Source organism: Peromyscus leucopus, chromosome 7, assembly GCF_004664715.2.
Source record: "Peromyscus leucopus breed LL Stock chromosome 7, UCI_PerLeu_2.1, whole genome shotgun sequence".
In the NCBI taxonomy this organism is placed as follows: domain Eukaryota; kingdom Metazoa; phylum Chordata; class Mammalia; order Rodentia; family Cricetidae; genus Peromyscus; species Peromyscus leucopus.
Genome location: NC_051069.1, coordinates 117,890,720 through 117,918,715, shown reverse-complemented (window position 1 = coordinate 117,918,715; position 27,996 = coordinate 117,890,720). Strand labels below are relative to the sequence as shown.

The 27,996-nt window shown below is 48.6% G+C and overlaps 1 protein-coding gene across 2 annotated transcripts in view; it reads left to right on the top strand.

The window, feature by feature from the left end:
* Zfyve28 (zinc finger FYVE-type containing 28) overlaps window positions 1-27,996 on the top strand; it is a 99,726-nt gene that overhangs the window by 69,707 nt on the left and 2,023 nt on the right. The window contains exons 8-11 of one of the 2 annotated variants that reach the window (XM_028870784.2): window positions 1,265-2,563; window positions 24,578-24,729; window positions 25,469-25,585; window positions 27,216-27,320. In XM_028870784.2, the coding sequence (XP_028726617.1) occupies window positions 1,265-2,563; window positions 24,578-24,729; window positions 25,469-25,585; window positions 27,216-27,320 (1,673 nt within the window). Of the gene's footprint in view, window positions 1-1,264; window positions 4,942-5,053; window positions 6,853-24,577; window positions 24,730-25,468; window positions 25,586-27,215; window positions 27,321-27,996 lie in introns of those variants that run through there. The other variant, XR_003734640.2, reaches the window with a different exon arrangement.

The window sequence follows — 27,996 nt, the reverse complement described above, 5'->3', positions numbered from 1 at the left end:
GTCCAAGCTGCTTACAAACTGTGTTTTTGGTCTTCATTGTCAACTTGATAGGATTTAGGATCACCTGGAAGAAACATTTCTGGGTGCATCTGTTGGCCCTGCCTTAGGCTCATCCTAGTCACTGTCGCAAAACCAGGCTGCATGTTCAGCTTCAGCTTTCTTGAAGAAACCATCCCAACGTCAGCCCGATGCCCTGCTGCGCTCTCCTTGGCTTGTATTCCCCTTCTAGCAGTTGTTATTACTGTAGAGTGCACATTGTTTGTACACATGCTTAAACCTGCCTCACCCACCTGGAAGAGAACCCTGGAAAAGCTAGGACATGCTTGCCTTCTCCCTGCAAAACCATTAGTGTCCAGAGCCTGGCAGGCATATGGCTGGTTCTTAATACTATTTAGTTGGTTTTTTTTTTTAAAGGTGAAAGTTCCTAGGTAAACAAACATGTGTATTGTTTTAGTCTTTAAAGCAGAGGTTCTCATCCTGTGGGTTGTGACCCTTTGAGGGTCTCATATGAGATATCCTACACACCAGATATTTACATTATCATTCATAACAGAAAAATTATAGTTATGAAGTAGCAATGAAATAATTTATGAAATTATGAATGAGGGTCACCACAACTTGGGGAACTATATTAAAGGGTTACAGCATTGGGAAGGATGAGGACACCTGATCTGAAGTTTTTATTGGTGCTGGAGAGATTGCTCCTCATAGTTAAGAGCACAGGCTGCTCTTCTATAGGAAGGGTTTGATTCCCAGCACCCATATGGTGGCTCACAACCATTTGTAACTCCATTTCTAGGGGATTTGATGCCCTCTCTGGCTTCCATGGGAACCAGGCACACATGGTACACAGATATACACGCAGGCAAAATACCCATAACATAAAAAGTAAATAAACCTTTTTTAAAAAGCTTTTATTAATGCAGTCACAATATTCCTGTGATCAAGGTCCCATGCATGGTAGACAAATGCTCACCACTGAGCTATATTCCTGACTAACTGAGGCTTTAGAATTCCCTGTGAGAGGTTCCAGAGTCTCATTTTTAAATATAATTTACAATATAATTATATCACTTACACTTCCACCCCTGCGGTGTGGAAGAGAGCTTCCTTTTGAAGAGGAAGGCACAGTGAGCGCCAAGCTCAGGTGCTTGCCGCTGGACTCCTCTGTGTGGGTGCCAACTTTGGGGGATTGCCTCTGTTGTTGGCAGAGGCTACGGTGACATTTGAGACCCTCAGCCCGCTTTCTGTCTTGACCCTGTAGGGATCTGCTGCAGGCGCTGACCGAGGAGGAGCTGCACACACTGGAGCGGAGCCTCTGCGTGTCTCAGGATGTGGAGCTCCCGATCCGGGCAGACGCCCAGGCACCCAGTGCCCTGGCACCTACCTTTTCTGCATCCCTTCCCCCCGAGGAGCCACTTTCAGCCAGTGCCAGCAACCCAGAGGCAGAACTGGCCTGCTCAATGCAGTACGATGATCAGGAGTTGGAGGAGCTCAGCCGCATGGTCCACAGGGCTGGAGACGAGATGTCATCTCTGCTTTCACCGCCCAGTGCCTGCCAGTCCCCAGCACATAGGCCAGGCACAGAGGCCAGCGCCCGCGCGGAAGCCTCTCCAGCCAGAGCCCAGCTGAAATCAAGCAGTGATGAGGAGGAGAGGGTATTCTTCATGGATGATGTGGAGGTGACAGAGTCTTCTGCCAGGTCGGAATCCCCAGGGGGTACATTTGAGTTGACAGGTAGCATGGAGGGCAATGTTCCGCAGAGAATACAAGATAGCCCGAGTGGAGAGGTGGAGGTCAGTGCACCTTCCCTGGTAAAGGAGGAAGACCGGAGCAACAACAACATTGAGGATGACAAGATAAAGCTGGCCAGCCTTGTGGGCTCCACTTCCTGCAGCTGTCTGGACTCACAGCTCTACCTGGATGGCTGGGAGGTGAGTGCAGACGATGCCGAGACAGCCGAGATGATTGCACACCGGACCGGGGGCATGAAACTTTCGGCCACAGTCATCTTCAATCCCAAGTCTCCCACCTCCTTGGACTCTGCCGGGGCAACCCAAGAAGCCACAGGCCATGGTATTTCCCCGTTGGAGCCCAGGGCAGAGGGGACAGGGGACAATTCACACAAACTCGGCGCTGCAGCCACCACCTGCCTCCTCCACTCCTGTGTGTGCTGTGGGAGCTGTGGGGACAGCAGGGAGGATGCGGTGGAGCACCTGCGGGAGAAGTGTGGTCCAGGAAGCATCATCAGTGCCTCTAACCCTTCTGTAAGCTTAGCCAAGGCTGGTGACAAAGAGCCTGAGAGACTAGATGAAGCCTGGCCTTCTCCTGATGTCACCCTGCCTGCAGAAGATGCCTCCAATGGGCAGGAGCCCAAAGCCCCTGCTTCCAACAAGTGCCTGGCACACACCTCAGGGCCTCAGGTGGACACAGCAAGCAGGTTGCAAGGAGAGGGTGAGGTCAAAGGCCAGCCAGAGCCAGAGACCAGAAATCAGGACCCTGAGAAGTCCTCTGTGGTCAGGGAGGACAGTACAGGAGAAGCCCAACACCTGTCAGGCTCCAGGTAAGGGCTGATTCTGTTCTAGGGACCAGACTTCTCGCATTTAGGACATGTCCTGGCTGGTTCTCAAAGCACTGAGATGCTTCCTCTTCGAGTTTCTTGGCCATCAAACAGGTTCTGGACCCAGGGCAGGTATGTGATTGATGTCTGAAAGGATGAGGTATGGACTGCCCCTGAAGGTACCCATCCTGGAGGTACCCATCCTATACTAAGTTAAGCTGCCTACCAATGATCTCCAGGGGGCATCTTTCAGGTAATGTTGGTGCGGGGCCACTCCCTACATCTTGGTAGCTCATTCTAAGCCTGGAATAGCCCATGGTAAACTGCAGTAGTAAGTGGGCACAGGTGGGTGCTAACCACACAGCCTCCTGATCTTTGCCATCACCATACCTGCTGGGCTCACACAGCTGAAAAGAAATTCACAGAAACCCTGACTATACAGAGCCATGCTGAGCTCTTGAGGCTACCCTTGGGCAAATTCTTGGGCAGTATCCCATGATCCCGGCCCTTCTTCAACTCTGTGTTCTCCCTGCTCCATGTGGCTCTTCCCTCCCTAGGAGATCCCTCCCTGCTGTTGTGTGGTGGTGTCGGTGCGGGAGAGGCTTTGGGTTTCTAGAGTAGACATGTTCTTTAGAACTGAGACTTCCGTCTTTGCCTCTCACCTGAGTGTTCTGTCCATAGCAGAATTTCACAAGCATCACTGATGTTGGCTCTATGGTCTACTTTGTCTTTAATGTTGTGAGGAGGAAGAGGAGGGGCAAAGAAGCCAGCCCAGCCTGAGTGACTCATACATTGTCATGATGTCTTCAGAACCCTGCCTTATGGAGACCTCCCCGGACAAGGGAGGGAGGACAGGAGAGGAAGGGTCTCCTCCACCTAGAGGTCCTGGAATCCAGCACAGATGGGTGTGTACAGGTTGGGACAAAGCAAAGGACAAGGTAGGGCACAGGTGTAGAAGGAAGGTACTCTCATACCAGGGGGCAGAAGCTTCTGGGCCATGGGCAGATGCCTCCTTCCTCATCCCTTCTTGTGCATCCAGTGGTCACCACATTCGCTGGAAGCATGTGGGGAAGAGCTGGTCAGGCTCTTGTGTCTGTCATAAATCCGAAGGTTCTCTCACTCACCCCATAGCTCTTTGCTCTGCTATTGGCTGTGGGACTGGACTGTAACTTCTGTGGTCAGGAGAAGCCACTGGGCAGAAGCTCCTAGCCTGCCTACTCCCTAGCCACTGGCAACCTCTGATCTGCTTTTGGCATCTGTGATCTTCAGACTGTGGACATTGAGAACAAGTCACACAGTGCAGGCCCTTCATGTCCCTCATCTTTCCCTGCGCAGGGTTTTCAAGGGTCATCTACACTGCAGCTAGAGTAGCCACATCACTCCTTTCTACAACTGTGTCGCCCTCACTGTGCAGAGTGGCCATGCTGTCACCCCCTTCACAGCTGATGGATGTGTAGGGTGTTTCTTGGCTGTCAAGAACAAATGTTGCTATGAAATTATTTTTCCAGTTTTGTGTGGACCTGTGTTTTCATTATTTTGGGTCTCTAAGAGTAGAACATGTGGGTCATATAGCAACTGGCTGTTTTCCACATACCTGAGGTTACATACATCCTACAAGTGTTTATATGAGGCGTTCAGCTTCTTCACATTGTCTATGATTTTTAGTAATATTCTACCCTTAGGGCACAATCCATTAGTATGTAGTCAATTGTCTTGTCAGGTGCACACCTGTAATTTCAGCCCTTCAAGAGTTGGGACAGGAGAATGGCAAATTTGAAGCCAGCTTGGGCTACAGAGTAAGAATTTGTCTCAAAACCAAACCAAACAAAAAAGAACCAAAGTTACTTGAAATTGTTTAACTTTGCATTAAGTTTATAGAAACTACCACTTATATTTAGCTCAGTTTTATAATTACATAGAGTATGTGCATGCTTTTTAGACAAATCTAAACAAATCAGATGTAAAGAAGTCTGTCTAGAGGGACTTTGCTCTCTCTTGTGTCTAAAGGGAATGGAGGTTAAAGTTTCATGGCCCAGAGGTGGACTTCAGTATTCATGCTCCTGATGTTAGGCAGATGGCTCTGACCTCCATACCCCCTTCTCCACCTTGCTTCCTGACCCCTAGTCCAAAGCCTTCCCAGAACTCTTTGGAGACACCCCCACTTTCCTTTACTGAAAAGTCAGGCTGTGATGTCTACAGAGCGACATCCACACTCCAGCTGTTGTAGATGGTGCCACTGTGGACAGCTGCTGCAGAGAGCTCTCCTGTTCCATAAAGCCTTTCTCGGAGGCAGCCCCAGCTTCGCGGCCATGTCAAGTGGAATGAATTAACTTCCCAAAGGCTGCCAATAGCTACTTTGAGGCCTCTGGCTCAGTTTATTGGTGAGTGAATTATTTTTCTACAAGGCTGACACAAAATCCCTAAAAATTCCTTGACAGGAGAGGTGTGTGTGTGTTTTTAAATTTTGACTTGCTCTTTTTCCTATTTGTCCAGGTAACAGCCAGCAAACATCTACCATCTGGAAGCTTCTCTCACCCTGGGAAGGGCCCTTCACAACATGCCTCTGCATTTAGGCCCAGCCCAGCTCAGCACACACTTAAAACTCAGCTATGAAAAGGTGAGAAAACCCACCTCGTGGCTCAGAAGACCTCCCACCTTCCAGGAAGCCTGTTTAGAAGATACAAAGGGTTTGAAGAGCAAGCATTTGGCAGGAGGCCAGGACCTCAGACAGCCATATGTTGGCCCAGCACTGTGCTTTAGGGAGCTGGAAGAGGTCAGCCTACAGCTACCTGTCTGTCACTCCTGTCCCAGCACTGGCAGAACTGGCATGGGAGCATCGGTCATGTGTTCCGTGTCATGAGCACATTTCTCAGGTCAAGCCACGTGCCGGAACCTACCCAAGAACCAGATGGATGTGGCAGGTCCTTCAGGCCTACAAGGAGATGATACAGCAGTGTGTTTTCAAACAGAGGCAAGAGGCTGGCCACACACAGGCAGAACATTTGCTGAAATGCAGAGGGAGACATCAGGAGGTCTGGCTAGTGGGACAACGTTGTGACAAAGCTTTCTCATGACACACGTTGTCTCATGCACGGGGTGGTCTATTAGTCAGGGTTCTCTAAAGGAACAGAACCGAGAGGAGATATCTATATCTCTATATATGGATTTATTAGGTTGACTTAGAGGATGCAGTCTGAGTACTGCAGCAATGGCTGTCTCATGCTGGTAAGGCTGAGAACCTGGTAGTTGTTCAGTCCATAGGTTGGATGTCTCAGCAGTCCCAGTTTGGGACTGTAGTCTTGGAGGGTTCCTGGGGAACTGCTGATCTTCAGTCCACATTGCAATCCTGAAGAAGCTAGTTCTAATATGGTTGAGGGAATGCCTCGGCAACAGGATAGATGACCAGTGAGAGTGAGGACAAGCAGGCAGAAAGCAAAATTTCCTTCTCTGTTCTTCTGTGTGGGCTGCAACCAGGTGTCGCCCACATTTAGTGTGGGCTATCCTGCTTCAAATAACTTGACAAGGAAAATCCCTCACAGCATCTTGGGTTTCAGTTGCATTCCATATGCAGTTAAGTTGACAGTCAAGATTATCCATCACAAGTGGGTCATGATTCTCCTCTACTTCTGCATCTGGGAGACAAACTTAGATGCTAATGTCTGCCTCTCCCTGGTATCCCTGAAAAGGACAGTTGCCTTCACTCTCTGCAAGCAGCAGGATCCGTTTCACTGCTGTTATAATTTGATCATGGGATTCACCCATCATCCGGCAGGTGTCCCTGTACCTCCTGTGGCATGTGGCGTGGAAAGTCTAATGAACTGTGGGTAGGCCCTATGCTCACAGGCTTCTGTCCCATGTGTGAGCCTTACCTCTCTGTGCTATAAATGGGAAGGAAGCAGGAAGTTGTTGCAAGAGGCCTGCCTTCAAGGCTGGAGTCGTCCCCCATTTCCCTGGGGTCTGTGTGGCTAGTCAGCTAGAAGATGGCCACCAGAGGGAAGGAGAGTTGCCCCTGTCAGGGGACATGCTGGAAGCAGATGGGCTTAAGGCTGAGAGAGTGCGCCCTACTGGAGAAGCCCCTTCCCAGGTGGTCTTCTGGTCCTGGCTGATATTGTCAGCGCCATCACCCAAGGGTGGCAGGACATTTTCATGTACTGACCCTGCTGAATGAATGTTCTAGAACCTGTGTTCTTTAGTTCTTTGCTTTCTGCTGGCTTCTTTCCTATCTGTTCAGTGGTCAGAGATGAACCTTTTTTGAGGAAAGTTGACTTTATTTATTATTTATTTATTTAGTTTGTTTGGCTTTTTGAGACAGGGTTTCTCTATGTAGACCAGGCTAGCCTCAAACTCACAAGAGATCCACCTTCCTCTGCTGGGATTAAAGGCATGTGTCACCACTGCCCAACGAAAGTTGACTTTTTATTTTTAAAGAATGGAACCTAATATTTATTTACAGGACACTGCAGGATATGAAATTCTGCATAGAAATAAGAAACTCGGGACAGTTTCATATAGTATGTACAGTTCACAACTGTTCAAGTATAGTTTCTTTGTAAAAAGTGGTACAATAACAAACCACATTTAAAAAGAGTTCTTAGTAGAGAAACAGTAAGAGAAATTTATGAGGGACACAGCACATAGCTAACAACTTTGTGCCTCAAACTGGACATCAGAAGTTAAAGCTCCTGGGAGCCCCATCCTGAGCTTGGGAGGCAAAGCCTTCAGAGGTAATTTCTGACACCACATTTTGCTCTCCCTCTTCCACCACTGAGAAGTGCTTCTCAATCAAGCTTAATAAGGCCTCATCTACAAACTCATTTTCATGGCTCTGTAGTACTTCATTTTTGTCCCAGGCTCAACACTCTTCAATCATTATACTGAGTCTCTGTCTCACCTAGTTCCTCAGCAGTGTGAAAGATATTAGAAAAGGCATCAAGAATAACGAGAATAATTTTGGTATCTTTTGCACCGAAGAGGTTCATCAAAGGTTCTATCATGACACAGTGTGTGTCAATATACACAATCTGTTCAACAGTTCTACCATGAGTGTAGTTGGCTGCAGCCCACACAGCTTCCTTCTGTGTCTTAAAGTCTGCCTTAGAGAGGACACCAACAAGAAATGGGACTAAGCCGTGACTCTCAACTTGCTGTATCCTGGTCCTGGCGTCCAGCTGTGATGTGTGACATTGTTCATGTGACCTCCTTCTGAATATTAGTTTTAGGGTTTGTTAGCAAGCTGCTAAAGACTGCAACTCCTCCTGCATCTGTCACAATCTGAGTCTGTTCGTCTGCTGCAGTGACAGTATTCCCCATGGCTCTTAGTGCAGGAGGCACAGTTGGCAATTCAGTAGCTCCTAGAAGCTTCACAAGTTGTGTACAACTCCTGACTTCACAACCATTGCAATGGTTGTCAGTCAAACAGGAAATGTCAATCACGTAGGAAACAGCCCAGCAGGGATCTGCTAATACTTCTGGATCACTGTGATACAGGAGACAAACTAAAGTAGGAAAAATCTGCTCAGTAGCATCTAAGTGGAGGTGCAGGAATTCTTGTTTGGACAGAGGTTTGAAAGGGTCCAGGTAAGATTACGTAAGTAACCACATGCTAAGGAAGACAGGTCAGGGATTACAAGAAGTGCCAACAGTGGGTCACCTGCACCATATTTGATAACTAAAACCAAACCATCACCTGCAGTATTTCCAAGAGCCCATACAGCTTGCTCGCTGATGTGAACCTGGGAGATGCCAAGAGGGAAATGAATGCTGGGATAGCGCCTCCATCCACTGCAGCCTTGGTCTGTTCAGATGTTCCAGAAGCAATGTTAGTAAGCACCCAAGCAGATTCAAACTGAATGGGACTACGATCAACTTTGCCCAAGGAGGACACAAATTTTGAGTTCAAACCAGCCCGGATGATGTTGTCTATAGGAGGCTGTTTCTCCCTAGAAAGCAATTTCCGAGCAGCTTCAGTAGTTTGGAGCTGGATTTCCAAATGGTTGCTGTTTATGCCTTCAACAGTGTCCTCAACAGACCAGTTTACAGAGCCCTGATTGTTATGGTTTCCCTGCACTGGAGAAGTAGCATCATCAGGAAATGAGCTGACATTTCTCCTTTTCAGCATCTGATCATCTTTCTTCGCTTCCCTCGGTTTCACATTAATGTCTATTCGGCCGCGCTGCATTTCAGTACTGTCCTTTCCCTTGTTCTTGACTCTGTTAAGCCAGGCAGCTGGTGAGTTAGCGTTCTCGTTGGTGGTTGCAAGAGTAAGGGGGAAGCTGCAGAGTGGGCTCAGGCTTCCGCGACAGGCAACATGGGGCTCTCAGGCTGCGGGTTTGGAGGCCCTCAAAATGTCCACTGAGCCTCAGCCCTCAGACTTTGTGCCAAAAGCTGACATTTTTAAAAAGCTGGGTTTCTCCCGCCTAGCCTTAGCTTCCTGACTCAAAATATTCTTTGGTGTCAACTCTATTGGCTGCTTTTCAGAGGATGAAGACCATTCAAGCCGTCCGTCTCCTACCGTGAACATTGCGCAAGTATTTGCCGTAGAAACAACATTAATCCAGCTTTTTTATTCCCTCTGATTGTAAGCTCGATCCCTGTTCATTGTAAAACCTTTAGAAACATTAAAAAGACTGAAAGAAATAAATAAAAATTTCCCACATTTTATGAATAGTTTTTTGATTATTTTTTTTACTAAAAACATGATGTTGTGAGCATTTCTCCATAAAGTTCTTTTAAAACACAATTCTAGGGGCTGGATAGATGGCTTAGTGATTAAGAGTACTGACTGCTTTTCCAGAGGTCCTTGGTGCAGTTCACATGGTAGTTCACAGCTGTCTGTAACTCTAGTTCCGGGGGCTTTAATGCCCTCTCCTGGCATCAGCAGGTAAATATGTAGTGCATAGACACACATGCAGGAAAAACACTCGCACACACAAAATTAAAAATTAAAAAAACCCACAATTCCCCGGGGCAGTGGTGGCACACGCCTTTAATCCCAGCACTTGGGAGCAGAGGCAGGCAGATTTCTGTGAGTTCGAGGCCAGCCTGGGCTACAGAGTGAGTTCCAAGAAAGGCACAAGGCTACACAGAGGAAACTCTTGTCTCGAAAAACCAAAAAAAAAAAACCAAACCAAAACAAAACAAAAAAAACCCCACAACTCTAATTGAAATGGTATTGTGTCACAGGACATAGTCTAGTTATGAACTCTGTGTTTTCAGTTTCTGTGTTCCATTAGCCTTGTACAGTTTCCTTTGGTTTTTTTCTTTAGAATTTATCCCAGTGTCTAGAATCATCACCACAAAGGTCAAAGTTTTTTCAGAGAAACATTGACTTAATGGTCTTAGCATACATCCTCCAAGGTGTGCCCATCCTTACCAACACAGATGCCCACTCCATGTCTTCCTAACCTGGGAGACAAAGCCTGGCCCTCCCGCTGGCTGTGTGCTCTTTTTTGGTGCCTGAGAATTTCCTTGGTTTTTCCTTAACCTCATTGGACAGCTGGGTTTCTAGTTTTCCTCCCTGCCCCACAGCATCCTTCTTTCAGATGTATCATAGCAGACACCTTTTTCTGATCTCTTACTGACTGCTTGTTCTCTGTGTTGCTGTCTCTGGGTTTACAGAGGTCTTAGTTCTATTTTGTGTGCCTAAGTTTATAAAAATTCTGGGGAATTTGTTCTTCTGCTTCCCTTTGCTCTGGTCTGCTGCACAGGTTGTGTGTTTTGTTGCTCCTTGTCTCCTGGTCACCGTGGCTTTTCTTTCTCTCCATTAGCCCTGCAACAGGGATGCCTAGATCGAGGTGAGGCTTGGCACCACATCCAAGGATTTGGACCGCCTGGCCTTTGTCTTGTTTGGTTGTTTTTGAAGTTGGGTCTTGTTATATAGCTCTGGTTGGCCTTGACTTCACAGTCTTGCTTCAGCCTCCAGAGTGCTGGGTCTATAGACATCTGCCACCACACCTGACTTCATCCAGCCTTTGAAAGTGTCAGCCTGTAACTGCTAAACTGATGGCCATCCTAACTGATATCCTGCTTTGGCTCAAGAACTCTTGGGAATGGTCACCATTTATGTCCCTCCTGCAGAAGTCCAGCCTGCTCTGTGTTTCTCTACTCTGTGGTCACACCCTTGTTGGGGAATAATAGGAACTTCCAGGCCTACCCTGGGCACAGGCCATGTGCTCTGACTGCTTCTTTATCTTGCAGCCTTGAGGTAGCAGACAGTTAACATAGGGGAGATTCTCCTATAGCTCTATTATTGAGCCCTCATTCCTCCTCACCACCCTAGAAGTGTCCAACATAGCAGGATGGGCAGGCTCAGGGGTGGGAGGTGGTGCCCTTGCATGGGCTTCATATTAAACATAGCAGGATGGGCAGGCTCAGGGGTGGGAGGTGGTGCCCTTGCATGGGCTTCATGTCAAACATGGCAGGATGGGCAGGCTCAGGGGTGGGAGGTGGTGCCTTTGCATGGGCTTCATGTCAAACATAGCAGGATGGGCAGGCTCAGGGGTGGGAGGTGGTGCCCTTGCATGGGCTTCATATTAAACATAGCAGGATGGGCAGGCTCAGGGGTGGGAGGTGGTGCCCTTGCATGGGCTTCATATTAAACATAGCAGGATGGGCAGGCTCAGGGGTGGGAGGTGGTGCCCTTGCATGGGCTTCATATTAAACATAGCAGGATGGGCAGGCTCAGGGGTGGGAGGTGGTGCCCTTGCATGGGCTTCATATTAAACATAGCAGGATGGGCAGGGTCAGGGGTGGGAGGTGGTGCCCTTGCATGGGCTTCATGACCTAAGCTTGTTTTGTCATTTGCAAAGTGAGCAAATGACATTTCTCAGCCCACTAGCTTCTTGGAAGAAAGAAGCAACATAGCCCAAGGACTTGCCACACTCTTTTGCCTCCTCTTCTCCCTCCTGGTTGCCCCTCCTGCAGCACTCACCATTTCTATCTTTTGTCAACGCTGGTACCCACGATGGTTATTCTTACCCCTCCTTTCTTAGAATTATTCCTCATGGTCATTCCTCACCATCTTTGCTATGGTCTGAACCCTTCTCTCTTGATGGAATGAGAACTATGGCTCAGGAGCACCAGGGCTCTGGATGCTTTGGCAACTACAGCAAGAAGCCTGCAGCCCGTGCTGTGTAGACAGAAGCTCCAGCACCCCAACACCTCTTCTCCACAGAGAGGTTGAGATCGACTTGTTACTTCCAGGCCATGTCATACCAAGTCCCATGGCCTTCCGCCCACTTCTGGTGTCTGGCCTGTGAGGACAGGTGGACTAGCACATCAGTAAAACAGTAGTGTGTCCCCAGCTGGCTCTGATCATGCGCAGATTCCCACCCAGCTCACAGATGTCAGGGACAGGCTACCTGATGCCCTGAGCCCACCCTAGTGTCTCGTCCAAGTGTCACTACTGTCTTCTGACCTCAGCAGCTTGAGAAGATCTGCTTTCCCTTCTGTTGCAGAAAACAGCTGCAGCATCTGGTTCAATCAGTCATACGCTGTACTTCAGAGGGAAGGGGAGGCAAGTCAAGGGACAGGAGCCGCAAAGGCAGTACTGCTTGGCACAGATCTCACCTGGCCCCAACGTTGTGCTCTCCTGCGGTTTCTGAAGACCTCCTATTGGGGGAAGGGCTCAGCAGAGGACCAGTGCTGGCAGAGAGACTTGAGCTGGCAGTCCAGCTTTTATCTGGTGACTGTGGAGCCTGAGACCACAGATCTTGGCGTTCTTGGCCTCTCTGCCAGGCTGTGCCCACCAAGTGCTATTTCTACAGGAACCACCCAGGGCCAGACACTGGATGTTGTTCTGGACTCTGCAGCCACAGTTCCTAGTCAGCTATGTATGAAATCCCATATCCCATGATCACAAAAGCCCTATCCACTGCACCCTATGGAAGGAAAACAGGAATGACTGAGTGGAGGAGAACTTTGAGTGATTTGAACTCTTGAGATGAGGCATAATGATGGCATCAAACCAGCTGTTCACAAGTGATGTCTTGGGGGCTGCCACAGGGCTAGATTAGGACTAGAGTGGTGGTCTACCATAGTCTGGCTGGGTGGGGGTTGGGTTCTCCCATGAATCCCATCTTGGCACTAGCCATATGACCTCCTAGGTCAATGGAATCCCTGGAAAGACAGTGACAACCTGCAGCTCCCTGAGCATAGGGAGGTTTTATGAGGCATGCTGTCCTTCTAGGCCAAAGGGATGGCCATAACCACAGGGTCCCCTGTAACAGTCCTTTCAGTCTGCCCCTCAGCCCCGACTCCAGCTTCTGTCTCTATCCTGGTCACTTGGCAGCTCCCACATCTCATGACGGACCACACCCTAATTCTTACGCAGTTGCATCTTCGAGCAGGTGCTCAGAAGAAATCAGCTGGTTTCTAAGGCCACTCCTCAGTTGCCTTTCCTCATCTGTGTGTGTTCTCTGCTTCTCCATCCCTCTGTGTTCTGCCTCTGGCCACTGTTTGCTTCCTTGGGCCACAGCCCTTGCCCCTGTGCTGTGACATCTCTCTTGATCTCTCCAATGTCCATTCTCTTTAACATTGCAACATGACACTGTCATCTACAAAGTTCACACCCAAGAACTGTATTGGGGCCAAGTGTATAAGTGCACACCTTTAATCCCACCATTTGAGAAGCAGAGGCAGGTAGATTCCTAAGTTTGAGGCTAGCCTGGTCTACATGTTGAGGTCTAGGCTAGCCAGGCCTACATAGTAAGATCCTGTATTTAAAAAAATGTTATCATCCAGGCAGTGGTTGTATACGCCTTTAATCCTAGCACTCGGGAGGTAGAGGCAGGCAGATCTCTGAGTTTGAGACTAGCCTGGTCTACAGAGTGAGTTCCAGCACAGCCAGAGCTACACAGAGAAACACTGCTTTGAAAAATCAAAACAAAAAGCCTCATAATGTTTAAATAAGCTTACAGTTCTGGGCTACAGATCAGAAACACCTTATACCATGCCATCAGCACAGTTCCAATTACTGTGTTTCTTGAGCCAATGGGGCACTTTGCCAGTGTGGTCTCATGGGGTAATCTATGGCTGCCTTCGAGCAGGCACGTCTATGGTTACCCCTGCTGGCCCATGGCTGCCGTGGCCTGCCCTAACTGATTCCAGCTGCTGGGCCACCTGCTAGAGCCATCCACAGTGTTTCCCAGCAAGTTCCATGTGGCATGGTATTGCATCTCCTATGTATCTGGATGGGACTTAGAATTTTTATTTAGGGAAATGCACTGGCTAAAAGCCAAGTGGATGTTAGCAGCACCATGGCATAGAAGGCAGTAGGCCCTCAGGATGTCCCCAAGCCTAGCACTGTTGGGACTTGAAGTCCCATTGTTGGTCTTTTCACTTCCTCCATCCTTTTCCCAGATTCTTCCCTGTTTTATGTATGTATAGTGTGTTTGTGTCTGAGTGTATTGTATGTGTGCTTGTATGCACATACATTTGTGTACATGTAGGCATATATTACGTATGTAAATGCACTTTTGCTTACCTGCATTTCCTTACTTTCATAGTGCACACACATACTGCATATTAAGTTAGGAAGTAGTGATGTGGAGGTTAGGGTCCCATACCATAATAATGGATCTTTCCTAAGAGCTGGTTGAGTGCTCTCCTGGTCCTGACTGTGTCCCTGAGCCCTGATGGCTCCTGAAGGTGTGAGCAGCATTGTAGGCTGATATATAGATGAATCTGGGGCAAGGAAGATGGGCTCAGGACCTGGTGGGCAGACAGGGCCAGCAGAGTAGTTGTGGCATCTGTGGAGGGATGGCTGTGGCAACTGAGAGGCAATCGTCAGATTGGGCACCATTGTACTCAGTCCCGTAGGGGAGGGATGCAGACTCAGGCTCACATACCTCTAACACAGCACGTCTGGTAGATGCAAAGCCTCCCTCCATCCTGGGGTGAGGTTGTGGGGATACCAGCATGGGTAGGATTTTCTCCCCAGCTGATCCTGCACATGTACCCCTCAGGTCAGCCTGCTGGCCTACAGTGGGTTCAGGTGGCACCCATGGAATGCAGACTGCCTGCTCACGGAGGTCATTCCATTGCGTTGTCATCCACGTTGGCCTCTGTGAGGATGGACCTTCCCAGGCCTGCCTGGTGTCTCCTGTCCTCCCCCTGGATAGCCAGGGGCCTACTGTAGCTGTTAGAGCCTACCTGTTAACCTTGAGTAGAGTTGTGGAGTCTTGCTCACTGTGTGGCTTCTGGACTTCCATAGTCAAATCTGGAGATATTTCTAGATCAGTCATGAGGGTGATGTGTCCATAGAGTATGAGCAGACCCTTGGTCACTCCATGCTGGGGCAGCTTCATTCTATTGTCCTATCTAAATCTTCAGAGGACTGCCCTCTTTACCAAGGGCAGATTGAGGCAGCCTGTGAACTCAAGCAAGAGCTGTCCTGGTGGCCTCAATCCCCACCCCCATCCCTCCACATTGGCCTGGTGAGCTTTGTCTCAGTCCCATATTGCAGGTCTAGGGTCCCACAGCTTGAGGACTGATCACCTTAGGCTTGCCCTCCACAGTTTGTGCTCAGGTTACCCTTTCTTAAGGACTGGCAGCATGACTTCCTCATTCTGTAGATGAAGTAAATTGAGGCCCTGGCAGAGATAGAGTGATACCTGGGAACCTTCAGCTCATACTGTCTAATTTCCTGAGAGTCCTTTGCTTCGCCTGGGGCCCCACTAATGCATTGGCAGCATGGGTGTGAGTGCAATTCACAAGCTAATTGCTTCGGTGTCTTCAGACAGGCATGCCTCAGGGCGGGGCATTCTGTACTTGGCCGGTCCTGAATGTATGGTCTCGGTCAGTAATTGGTAGAGAGACTGCAAATGTAAAGAATGCTCCTCTCAGGCTGAATGACCAGTCTCAAAGGGCAGCAAGCTCACTGCTGCCTAGAGGGAATAGAGCCTAGCTCATTTTGCACATAGTACCTGCTGTGCCTTGTTCACATTCAGGACTATTTGCTGTCCCACAGTAGTTCTTCTGTCTCTCAGAGGGTCCTTCGATTACTGTAGAATGTGGACTAGAAGTCTGACCCTTTCCCTGCCTCAGAGAGAGCCTCTGAGTGACAAGGAGGAGAGAGGCAGGTGACTTGGGAATACAGAGGGTAGGGAAGGGTGTCCCCTCAGCCTCAGCCACCCTCACATGATTGGAGTCCCCAGCATCCTAGGTGGAAGTGAGGCTCCACCTTCCTACCTAGTCACGCTGAGAGGCTTGGTAGAGGCAACCGGGCCCTAGCATCCTTAGTGAAAGTTGCGTGTCCCCAGAAGCCCAGCCGCATAGGGGTGCTGTTTCTCTTAAAGAGACTTCTCAGCTTTCTGCCTGCCTTGCTTCCCTGCGGTGTGTCTTCAGGTGCGGTGGCATTCAAAGCCTGCACACAGAAGCATGAATCGGGACCACCTCTTTGCTGCGCTCCGTGTTCAATTTGTGGGATGAATGCAGCAGTAAACACTCTTTGCCGAGCACTTTTCTAGATGTGTAAACATTGATTACAAGCTCCAGCTCCCCTAAATGACTTAAGCTGTAATTATATGTTAGGTATGACTGTTTGCTTTGACTGCTTCAAACCCTTTAAACATGCCTTTGTGTGGACAGCTTCTGCTCATTGTGTGGATGTCCCCTCCTTGCAAACCACTCTGTATGAGTGCCCTGAGGCAGCTGTATTGGGATCTCACAGACTGAATCTTCTTTATCTGGTCATCAGGATGTTTTGCTGCCATGCTGTGGGTAAAGGGATCTCAGGACCAAGTGTAACTCATCAGGGTCGCCCAGCAGGTGTGAGATGGTCTCGGGGGATCACGGATTCCACATCTAGATTAGGGAAGAGCTACTTTAACAAAGCACCAGGCAACGAGGACATCTCAAGCCAGACGTCTACTCTCTAGTTTTAGAGGTTAGAGGTCTGTCACAGTGCGCTCCAGCTGAAGGTTCTGAGCCTTCCTGCCTCCTCCAGTTCCTAGGGCTCCTGGCATTTCAGGGTTGGCACAGGAAGAGATTTATGCCCTGGAGTCTATCTGTGGCTGGACCAGGGATGGTTTCCCCCACAGGACAATGTGGTGGTTTGAAAGAAAATGGCCCACAAAAGGAGTGGCACTATCAGGAGGTGTGGCCTTGTGGAGTAGGTGTGGCCTTGTTGGAGGAAGTGTGTCACTGTGCTGAGGGCTTTGAGGTTTCTCTTGCTCAAGATTCCCTCAGTGTGACCGGCAGTCGACTTCCTGCTGCCTTTGTCAAGATGTAGCCAAACCCACATCTGCCTGTACGCCACCATGTTCCCCGTCGTGATGAGAACAGACTTAAACTCTGAAACTGTAAGCAAGCCTGTAGCATGAATCTTAAAGAGTCTTATTAATAAAATCAAACCTGGGGCCAGTTATTGGGGTGAAATGCTGGATGGTCAGAGAGACAGAACAAGCCACGGCTAACCTCACCTGGCCAACTTCTCAGCTGGTCTTGTTTCCTCAGACTGGAAGCTTCTGTGTCCTCATCCCAATGCCTCTCAGCTGAACTGTGCTGCTCGAAAGCCTGAAGCTTAACCAGCTAAAAGCTTAACCAGCCAAATGCTTCTAGTTCCTGGTCCTCACGCCTTATATACCTTTCTGCCTTCTGCCATCACTCCCTAGGATTAAAGGCTTGCTTTTTGGGATTAAAGGTGTGAGTCACCATGTTTGGCTGTATCCTTGAACAGGTGGATTTCTGCCTCTGGAATGCTAGGAATAAAGGCGTGTGCTACCACTGCCTATCCTCTGTGTTTAACATTGTGGCTGTTCTGTCTCTGACCCCACATAAGTTTATTAGGGTGCACAATATTTCAGGGAACACAATACCACCTCACAAGCCCCTCCAATGAAATGTTTTCTTTTTAAGAGCTGCTGTGGTCATGGTGTCTCTCCACAGCAGTAAAAACCCTAACTAGCTGGGCTGTGATGGCGCACGCCTTTAATCCCAGGATTTGGGAGGCAGAGCCAGGCGGATCTCTGTGAGTTCAAGGCCAGTCTGGTCTACAGAGTGAGATCCAGGACAGGCACCAAAGCTACCCAGAGAAACCCTGTCTTGGGAAAAACAAAACAAAACAAAATAAAAAACACCCTAATTAACACAGACACTGAAACAGATTCAGAAGGAACTTGAAGCTCCAGAGGTATACAGGAAAAGAACATGGTGAGCTCGGGGACATTGAAAAGTCCTAAGGCCAGCTGCATCATGCCTGGCTTCTCTGATAGCACAGGGCAAGGCTGAGAGGAGTGAGCAAGGGGAGAACAGTGGAAGGGACAGGAGATGAGGGATTTGAATAGAGGAAAGAACTTCTGACTTTTGTATGCAAAGCTTCTCTGCCCCGGACCTGTGGGAGTCTTGCTAGGAGCTACAGTGTTTGGGGACAGCCTGTGCCTGGTACAGCTTGGATACTGGGCTCATCTGAGTCATGGGACACTCCTGAGACATAGGAAACTCCTCCAGGAATAAATGTCTTGGGACTTCTATAACAAAGTATAACAAACAGCAGTAGATGTTGCAGAGGGAAATGGTCATCTTTCAGTCTTGAAGGTCGGAAGTCAAGATCAGGGCGTCTCGGAGATGGTTCTATCAGGGGCTGTGAGGAAACCTCTTGCAGGCTACCCTCCTGCTCCTGGTGGTGGCCAGGCATCCCTGAGTTCTTTGACTTGTGAAAATATCACCCCCAACCCATGCCTTCACCACTCTGCTGCTGTTCCTGCATGTGTGTCTGTCCAGATTTACTCTTTTCTGAGGACATCCGTCCTGTTGGATCAGGTCCCTACCCTGCTCTAGTATGACCTCATCTGCGCTTATAACACCCACCGGGATGCTGTGTGCAAGTAGGGCCCTCTCTGAGGTCCTGCAGGCTAGAACTTCATCATAGATATGAATGGACACCATTCAGCCCAGGACAGTGTACACACCTCCCTGCTGAAGCCAAGCAGGACTGTAAGGTGCCTGATGGTCAGCATGCTGACAGCCTGCTGCTGTTCACTGCTTGTCTGTACAGCAGATGTGACTTTGGTAGATGTTTCTAGAACCTGTTCCTAGAAGGGTGGCCTGCCCTGCCTGTCTTAGTTTAGGGTCATCATTGCTATAATGAAACACCATGACCAAAAGCAACTTGGGAAGGACAAGATTTATTTCCATATAATGGTTCATCATCAAAAGCATTGAGGGCAGGAACTCAAGCAGGGCAGGAACCTGGAGGCAGGAGCTGATGCATAGGTCATGGAGGGATGCTGCTTACTGGCTTGCTCCCCATGGCTAGCTCAGCCTGCTTTGTTATAGAACCCATGACTATCAGCCCAGGGATAGCACTATCTACAATGAGTTGGGTCCTCCCCCATCAATCACTAATTAAGAAAATGCCCAACAGGCTTGCCTACAGCTTAAATTTAAGGAGATATTTTCTTAATTGAGGTTTCTTTCTCTCAAATGACTTTAACTTGTGTTGAGTTGACAAAACTATCCAGCACACTGCCTAACCCCATGACTCCTGAAAAGGCAGAGCTAGACATGCTGTGGCCATTTCAGCTCTCTGGAACTTTACTCTTGGGGACTGAGATGTCCAGGATAGTGGGACTGACCAGGCCCAGGGCCTTAGTGTGGTCAGCAAGTCCTTCATATATAACTTCTGGGCAGGTAATACTTGCCTTTATTTTCATCTCAGGGGACAAAGCTTCAGCAATATGTTTGGTCTGGCTCCCACAGTGCCCTGGCCCATTCGCCCACCTCTCTCTTCTTTAAGCTACTTGGTGCCATCACCATGAGCAGGCCCAAGGGTGCCATCTGCTGCTGGCTGCCACTTCCTTCTCTTCTTGGAATAGAATTTCTATTTATTTACTTACTTTCTTATTTACTTGTTTGTTTGTTTGAGACTGGGTCTTACTATATAGTTCAGACTAGCCCCAAACTTACCTTTCTCCTGCCTCCTCCCCAAAGTTGGGATTGTACCACCATGACTACTTCATTTATTCTTCTGAGCAGAAAAGAAATACTTGATATTTCCAAATCTCTAATCTATGTTTGTATGATACTCTAGTGTTTTTTGTTTTTTTTTAGTTGTAATTATTATTTTGTGGTTGGAGGGCAGGGGCATGGCATGCATACCATACCGTATTTGTGGAAATCAGAGGACAATTTGCAGGAGTCGTTTCTCTCCCTCCTCAGTGTGGGGCCCAAGGACTAACCTCAGGTCCTCGGGCTTAGCAGTGAGTGCTTTTATCTGCTGAGCCATCCTGAGGGCCATTTTACTTAATAGCATTTCCAGTGGGTTCATGCCATGCCTATGTCCTCAATGCCTTTTCCTCCTCCTCCTTTGCCCTGGCTGTTTTTGTTTTGTTTTACTTTCATGTAATAAAATTTTGATAAGCATACATCGAATTTGTCACTTGAACTATGACTTCAGTTGTATTGTAATGCCACACTTGCAGCCTCAGGCAGCCACCATTACCTTCCCTCTCCAGCATGTCTTCCTCTTCTAAGCTGAATTCTGTCTCCATTTACCTGCGCCAGCCCTCGGCATCTACCCACTCTATTTTTCTGTCTCTTTGGATTAACCAACCCTGGAGACCTCATATAATGAAGTCTTGTCTGATTTGTCTTTTGTATCTGGTTTCTTTCACTAGTATGTTTCAAGGTTCGTCTACATTGGAGTATGTGTCAGAATCTCTTTCGTTTTGAAGGCTGGATAATATTTCACTACCTAGTTTATACACTCATCCTCCTTCATAGACTCTTGGGTTTGTTTTCACCTCTGAGCATGTGAATAATGATGCTCAGAACATCTCTGTACAAACATATGCCTGAGTCTCTATTTTCAGTTCTTTTGAGTGAGCTGGGCGTGGTGGTATGTGGCTTTAATCCTAGCACTTAGGAGGCTAATGCAGGAGGATCATGAGGTCAACCTGGGTTACATAGTGAGACCTTGTCTAAAACAATAAAATTAGGCAGGTATAATGGCCCACACTTGTATTCCCAGCACTTGGTAGTTAGAGGCAGAAGGATCAAGAGTTCAAGGCCTTCCTTACTACAATAGCTAGTTTGGGGCCAATGTAGTCTACACGAGGCCCCACTGTCTCAAAAAGAGAGAGAGAGAAAAAAGAGAGAGAGAGAGAGAGAGAAAGAAAGAAAAGAAAGAAAGAAAGAAAGAAAGAAAGAGAAAGAAAGAAAGAAAGAAAGAAAGAAAGAAAGAAAGAAAGAAAGAAAGAAAGAAAGAAAGAAAGAAAGAAGAAAGAAAGAGAAAAATCACCTGAGCCAAGTGTGGTCCTGCCTTTAATACCAGCATTCAGGAATCAGAGGCAGGTGTATCTCTGTAAGTTTGAGTCCAGTCTGGTGAGGCTATCAACTGCACCTAGGGTATATTTAAAGGAAGTCTCTCTCCATCCTCAAAAATCAGCAGAGTCAATAAGGCCCACATCCCTAGATGGAAGTCAGGTGCTTTACCTCGATGAAATGGAGCCATCCAGATGTGGGGGCCTGGAGCTTATCCTAAGGATCCCAGCAGGACACCAGCTTCTGTGGCTCAGCATGCCCAGCCCTGACTCAGCTCTCCAGGCTCTTCTGTGTGCCAATAGACATTCACTGTATTAGAGCATGGCATCATCAGTGAGTGTCCCACCCAGTAATGAAGGAACCCAGGGGGCTCTAGGACTTCTTCCAGCCTCAGCCCCTCCTTCCTGTGTAGTCCACCATTGTTGAGTGTTCATGGCATCTCACCTTTGTGCTCCCAAATGTATCTGTACCCAGGCTATATCCACGAGCACAGCCCTGTGTGTTTTCCCACTGCCTGTCCAGGGGCTGATACAGTATGTAAGTTAAATCGTGCCTATAGTGGGCTGTGTTGGGCTGACCCACCCCTGCCTTGGTAGCCATGGCAGTGAGTGGTCAGATTGCAGTTGACTCTGCATCCCATCATGGAGGTTTGCGCTCCTTCCCAGTTTTCTTCTGGAACATGGAGAGCTGTCGAAAAGATTCAGTTGTGTCAGCAGACGTACAGACAGAGGATTCAGGGCATTGTTGGCAATAGTCCACTGAGCTGTAGAATTGAGGGGATTATACAATTTTATTTTGATGGCACTAAAACACTTTTCCAAAGTGGTTGCAGTAGTTTGCACTCCAGCAAGACAAAATACCATTTTCTACTCCTGTTGGGCTGGCTTTCCTCTAAAATACACCAAAGAGTCAAGTACCTACAAGCATTTGAGGCAAGACTTTGGCATAGAAAACAGACCAACAAATCAGTTTCCATCAAAAGGACACGAGAGACAGTCTAGGTCATGAGTCGCTGTCAGTCAACTGGCTGGGGTTCTTTTCCTCTACCTGGGGAGAATCTGCAACAGACAAGGAGAAGCTCTCCCGGTGCTGGCAGTCCTGAGCCCTTGAATGCCGGAGGTCTAGGGACTAGAATGGCAGACCCAAAGGCTAACAGCTCCAAGCAGGGCTCATTATTCCAAGGGTATAGCTGTAGATGCTGCAGGCTTGGGATCCTAGACACTCTAATTGGAGACCTAGTGCAGTGGGCTTAAACCACCAGTGGCCCCACTTCTTCTTCTTCTTTTTTTTAATAGATCTATTTATTTATTATGTATACAGTGTTCTGTCTGCACATATCCCTGCAAGCCAAAAGAGGGCACCAGATCTCATTACAGATGGTTGTGAGCCACCATGTGGTTGCTGGGAATTGAACTCAGGACCCTTGGAAGACCAAGCAGTGCTCTTAACCTCTGAGCCATCTCTCCGGCCCTTTTTTTGTTTTGGTTTGGTTTTTTTTTTTTTTTTTTTGCCCCACTTCTTAGCAGCAGGGAGAAGCAGTAGCCAGCTGTGCCCGCTAGTGTTAGAACTGCCGGATGGTCCTTGGGTGCTGGTGTGCTCAGCTGGTCCTTGGGTGCTGGGGGCTTCGGTGAGTAGTATCACGGCCTAGAATGACAGACTCTTGGCACTCACAGTTTGGCAGCTTTCTGAAACTCCTGGCAACCAAGGCCCGCAATTTCTGTTCTCTAGTTCCTACCAACCTTCTGCCTTTCGTGTGTTTGTTTAGTGTGTGTGCGTGTTTTGCCTACATGTATATTTGTGCACTACATGCATGCCTGGTGCCTGTGGAGACCAGAAGAGGGAGTCAGATCCCTTGGAACTGGAGTTACAGACAATTGTGAGGTGCCGTGTGGGTTCTGGGAAGCAAATTCTGGTCCTCTGGAAGAGCAGCCGTGGTGGCTCCTAACTGCTGAGCCATCTTGGCCTCAGCTCTTGGCCTGCCCTTTCTTGTTTCCTGTCTGCTTTCCCTGTCTTTTCTGATCTCTGCTGCTTTGTTCTCCATCATTTCCACCCAGGCTGCTCTCCCAAACTTGTTAGCCTCCTCAGCTCTGTAACCACTGTTCTGGTGGCTTCTGTCACTCTCCTGTATGCTTAGGAACCCTTGCTTTGTACTTTACTAATGGGAAGGATCAAAACCAGGCATGGCAAATTCTTTAGCGCTGAGCCTCCCCCAGCTTCTGATTGGTTTGGGTTTGGCCAGCTAGAGCCCTAACTTTTCAGAGATTTGGCTGTGAATCCCCTATGCACAGTTAGAATGAAGTCCTAAAGAACAAATCTAATAAAACCAGCCATTGGGGAGGGGAGGAACCGGTGTTAGGAGGGGGAGACTATTTGCATGTCCTGTGACTGCTATAGGAAAGTGCCACAATAAGTGGCCTAAATTGTCCAAAATGTATCTCTTAGAGTCTCCAGGCCAGAAGTCTAAAATCTGGCAGGGCTGTTCTCCCTCCTGCCTCTTCCAACTCCAGGGAGCTCCAGGTGTCCCTTGGCTTTTGGCTACATCCTTACAATCTCAGACTCTGGACATGGGGTCTCCTCTTCACCTTGAGTCCTGGGCCTCCACTTTTGTTTCTCACAAGAGCACTTGTGTTTGAATTTAGGACCTACTGAATGATCCAGGATAGTCTCAATGCCAGACCCTTTACTTAAGTGCATCTGTAAAGACCCTTTCCAAATAAGGTCCCAGTCACAGATTCAAGGGGTCAGGTGTGCACACATTTCAGGGGGCTGTGTTCTGTTCCCACACATGGCGTCTTCCATAGAAAGAAGTTGGGAGATTATGTTAAGTGAGGATGCAAGATGGAGTGGCTTAAGCTAAAGTAAATGCCACATCAGTCCACTGGGAAGGGCTAGTGCAGGGGAGTAGCTACCAAAGGCTAGAGCAAGGCAATACTGGATCAGTCAAGTTGTTTTTCAAAAGTGGACATGCTGATTGGCATTTACATGATAGGAAATAGCATATCCAGGCAGTTCAGCTCCTTTAGAGGGGAGCTTGAGGACAGACTTGCCCTGACCCTATGACCTCTGCCTCCAGAGGCCCTGTGCTGGTTGGTTTTTGTCAACTTGACACAAAAACCTAGGCATTTGGGAAGATGAAATCTTAATTGAGAAAATGCATCTGTAAGATTGACCTGTAGGCAAGTCTGTGGGGCATTTTATTAATTAGTAATTGATGTGGCAGGGCCTGGCACACTATGAGTAGTGCCAGCCCTGAACAGGTAGTCCTGGATTATATAAGAAAGCAGGCTGAGCCGGACGGTGGTGGCACACGCCTTTAATCCCAGCACTCGGGAGGCAGAGGCAGGCAGATCTCTGTGAATTCGAGGCCAGCCTGGTCTCCAAAGCGAGTTCCAGGAAAGGCGCAAAGCTACACAGAGAAACCCTGTCTCAAAAAACCAAAAATAAATGAATAAATAAATAATAAATAAATAAATAAATAAATAAATAAATAAATAAATAAATAAATAAATAATAAAAGAAAGCAGGCTGAACAGACAACGTTCTCCCATGCCCTCTGATTCAGTTCTTGCCTCTAGGTTCCAGCCTTGAGTTCCGTCCTGACTTCCCTCTGTGATGGAGAGACCTGAGAGTTGTCATCTTAAATAAACTTTGCTTCTCCAAGTTGCTTTTGGTCATGGTCTTAATAGAAACCCTCACTAAGACGGGTCCCTAGCGGTGGCCCCTACTCACCTGCTCTGCCTCTCTTCTCTGCATCAGCTCCACAGCCGGTTCCTGCTCCGTAGACAACACCAGGCTGGACGTGGCTCCTGCAGCCATGCCCCTCACCCCCATGGCCACCAGAGAGAAGATCCGGTCCAGGTTCCATGGCAGCCATGACCTGATCCACCGTCTGTTTGTCTGCATTTCAGGTGCGAGATCTGGACCTAGGACATGAGTGTGGGGACAGGCAGGACGTACCCCGGGAGAGAAAGAACAGTGGGGCTGACCCAGCTTGCCCTGGCTAAAGTGGAGGGCAGTGTGGTCTGCAGAGCAAACCTGAGGGTGGCACTAGATCTGTCCTACAGGGAAGAAGGAGCTCTCTAAGTGAAGGTGGGGAAGTACTTTCCTCTGGGGTGGCTGGGAGTGATGGGCTCGAGTGACCAAAACAGCCAGGCCCTGGACACCACCTCAGGGTGGGATTTACCCTGGGATCCATGGCTATATAGAGCCTGTTTTGTGACCCTGTGGTCCAAGTTACTCAGGGAAGTGTAGTATGAGTACTGGGAGAGTGTAGACATATTTGGATTCCCTTGTTTCTATGATGGCTACAGGTGCTACCATAGGCACAGTGTTACAGGGGCCTCTGTGGGTATCTCTGGGCAAGCAACCACCACAGTTTATTTGTGGTGCCTATGACCCTGGATAAGTTACATATCCATGAGAGCAGCAATGATGGGACTGAGCAGGAAGCACTCATTCCTTCCTATCCTCTCCTGATTCCCGAGTTTGTACTTAGGTCAAGGGAATCCTCTCTTAAAGGGTTGGACTTGCTGATCCATGAGCTCTGACTGTGTCCTGTCTAGTACATGGCAGTGTGGTCTCCCAATATAGTTGGCTCAACCCAGCCTTCTGTCTTCCTGTCTCTTCTCCCGTGGGATTCTCTATCAGGTGTCGCTGACCAGCTGCAGACGAACTATGCCAGCGACCTGAGAAGTATTCTCAAAACACTGTTTGAGGTCATGGCCACCAAGCCAGAAACAGACGACAAGGAGAAGCTTAAGAAGGGTGAGTGCTGCTGCAGGCTCTGAGGCTCTTGCCACTGTCCCCAAGGAGGGAGTATGCAGAAAATCACACCTCCAAGGCAACCACATACCCCAGGATCTCCCGGACCAAATGTGCCAGGTTGTCGACTTGGGGAGATGAGTGTAGCCTGGAGAAGTGGCTCCCCATGCCACTTTGCAGGTGGGTCCCTGGCTCTGGTTCTTACATCGGCTGTAGCAGGCCATCCAACTTTTCACTGCAGACAGAGGTTGGGGACCTGCCTTCCGTCTTAAACTAGACTAGGTGACTAGATGAGGTACAGTATTAGTTACACTCATCTGTCAAAAAGTGTTCAGAGGCCAGCTCAGCCTGAGTGAAAAAGGGGACGCTGGCCCATCCCTCTATGTAAGGGTGGCAATATCCACTCCCAACTGCCTCATATTTATACATATTCATCTCATTGAAGGCACACATATGTGATCTCACATTCACGCATAGGTGCATACATGTATACACTTTCATGTACATGCATACCTTACGTACACAACAGGTAAGTAGATATTTGGCAAGGAAGGGGGTTTTTGCCCTTTGTCCCTGTAGAGTCCCTGGTAGGAAATGGGGCTGGACACCCCTGGTGCTAGTCTGAGGAACCTGTTTGGGGAGAGCTACATCTCTGCACAAAGGCTTGTGCCCATGACCTATCTGGGTATATGGGATAGCCAAGCTGGTCCTAGAAGTCTGGCCCAGCAGGGCATGTCCTTGTTGGTGAGGAGGAACTTTTACATTAACCAGCTCTGCCTCCTGGCCAAATTGTGAGTGGCAGTCCAGGCAGGGCTGCGTTCTGGAAATCATGAGTCAAGTAAGGAAGGCACCTTGGCCACACTCTGGACAGGGTTCTCAGATGCCATGGCTTTAAACTTCTGCCTTGGGGATCATAGGCCAGGAAATCTTACCAGTGTAAGGGCCCAGGGTTCATGGAGAGGAGCCACTGAGTGTCTCCGGAGTTCACCACACTGTACAAATAATGGACCCTTTTATAGGAAAAACTTTGCCAGGGTTGGCATTCTTCCTGCTAAGGTGACTTGTTCTGTGTGCTGAGAGATGGTTGGGGGGCTTGTGGGAGCTGGAAAGTTAGAGGCACCCATGTAGTGATATATTGTGTACCCTAATAAACTTGCTTGGGGATCGGAGGACAGAATCAGCCACTAGATTAGACATAGAGGCCAGATAGTGGTGGCACACACTCTTAATCCTATCACTCGGGAGGCAGAGATCTGTCTGGGTCTCTGTGAGTTCAAGGCCACACTGGAAACAGAGCCAAGCAGTGGTAGCACACACCTTTAATCCCAGTACTGGGAAACACACATGCCTTTAATCCAGGAAGTAATGTCTGGGCAGAGAAAGGTATGAAGGTATAAGGCATGAAGTAACAGAGACTCACTCTCTTTAGGCTGAGGATTTTGTAGAGGTAAGAACTAGTGGCTGGCTGCTCTGCTTCTCTGATCTTTCAGCTTTCACCCTGATATATTGCTCTGGGTTTTTCTATTATAAGACCATCTAAGATTAGAACAACACACCCAAATGCTCACTAAGGACAATCAGTTGCATCTACTCCATTGCCTACCAACCCCAGGTACTTCCTTCTGTCTTCCAGTAACCCAGACCCTACGGAGCGCAGCCTTGGAGGACTGTGCATTGTGCCAGGAGACTGTGTCATCCTCAGAACTGGCAGCCAAGACTCGAGATGGGGACTTTGAAGGTACGTGGGAAGCTCTGGTGTGGACCTGGCATGCTGTCTGCTGAGCACAAGGAGCTATTTTGTACGTGTTATCCAGACATCAGGCCGTTTGGGGATACAGCTTCCCATGGGAGGTGGCCTCCCACTCTGTACCTCTTCCTTAGTACTAGGTATATACAGCCCCTTTACTGCTGTGCAACCGTGGGCCTGTTGTTTAGCAGCTCAGCCTGGTAGGTACACGCTCAGGAACGAGAAGCAAGGATTGACTGCGGCTACAATACCCGATCTTCCAGCACTTCACCTGCACTGAAGGAGTCTCACATAGCAACCTCAGGACACTCTGGGACATTAATGGGGGCGTAGGGAAGGTGCAGAAGCCTTCCTTGTGGTAAGGACAGGGGCTGCAGACTGATATGGTCACATGGAATCTGCCCAGAGTGGGCTGGAAGCTAGGCAGCTTGGATGTCAGGGGAGAGGAATCCCGGGCTGTTTGGGAATACTGCAGTGCATCTATGGAGGGGGTCCAAGGCTTGTGGAAAAGTATGCTACTATAATGTTAAAGGGGTGCCTGGGTCAGGAGGTCTGCATTCGTGTCTAGCCAGATGGCTAGACAGAATGACCAGAGATGAAGGTCTTAGTTAGGGCATGATCATCCTGTACATCCTGAGTCCAGATGGCCTGGCCTGGGGCCTGCAAC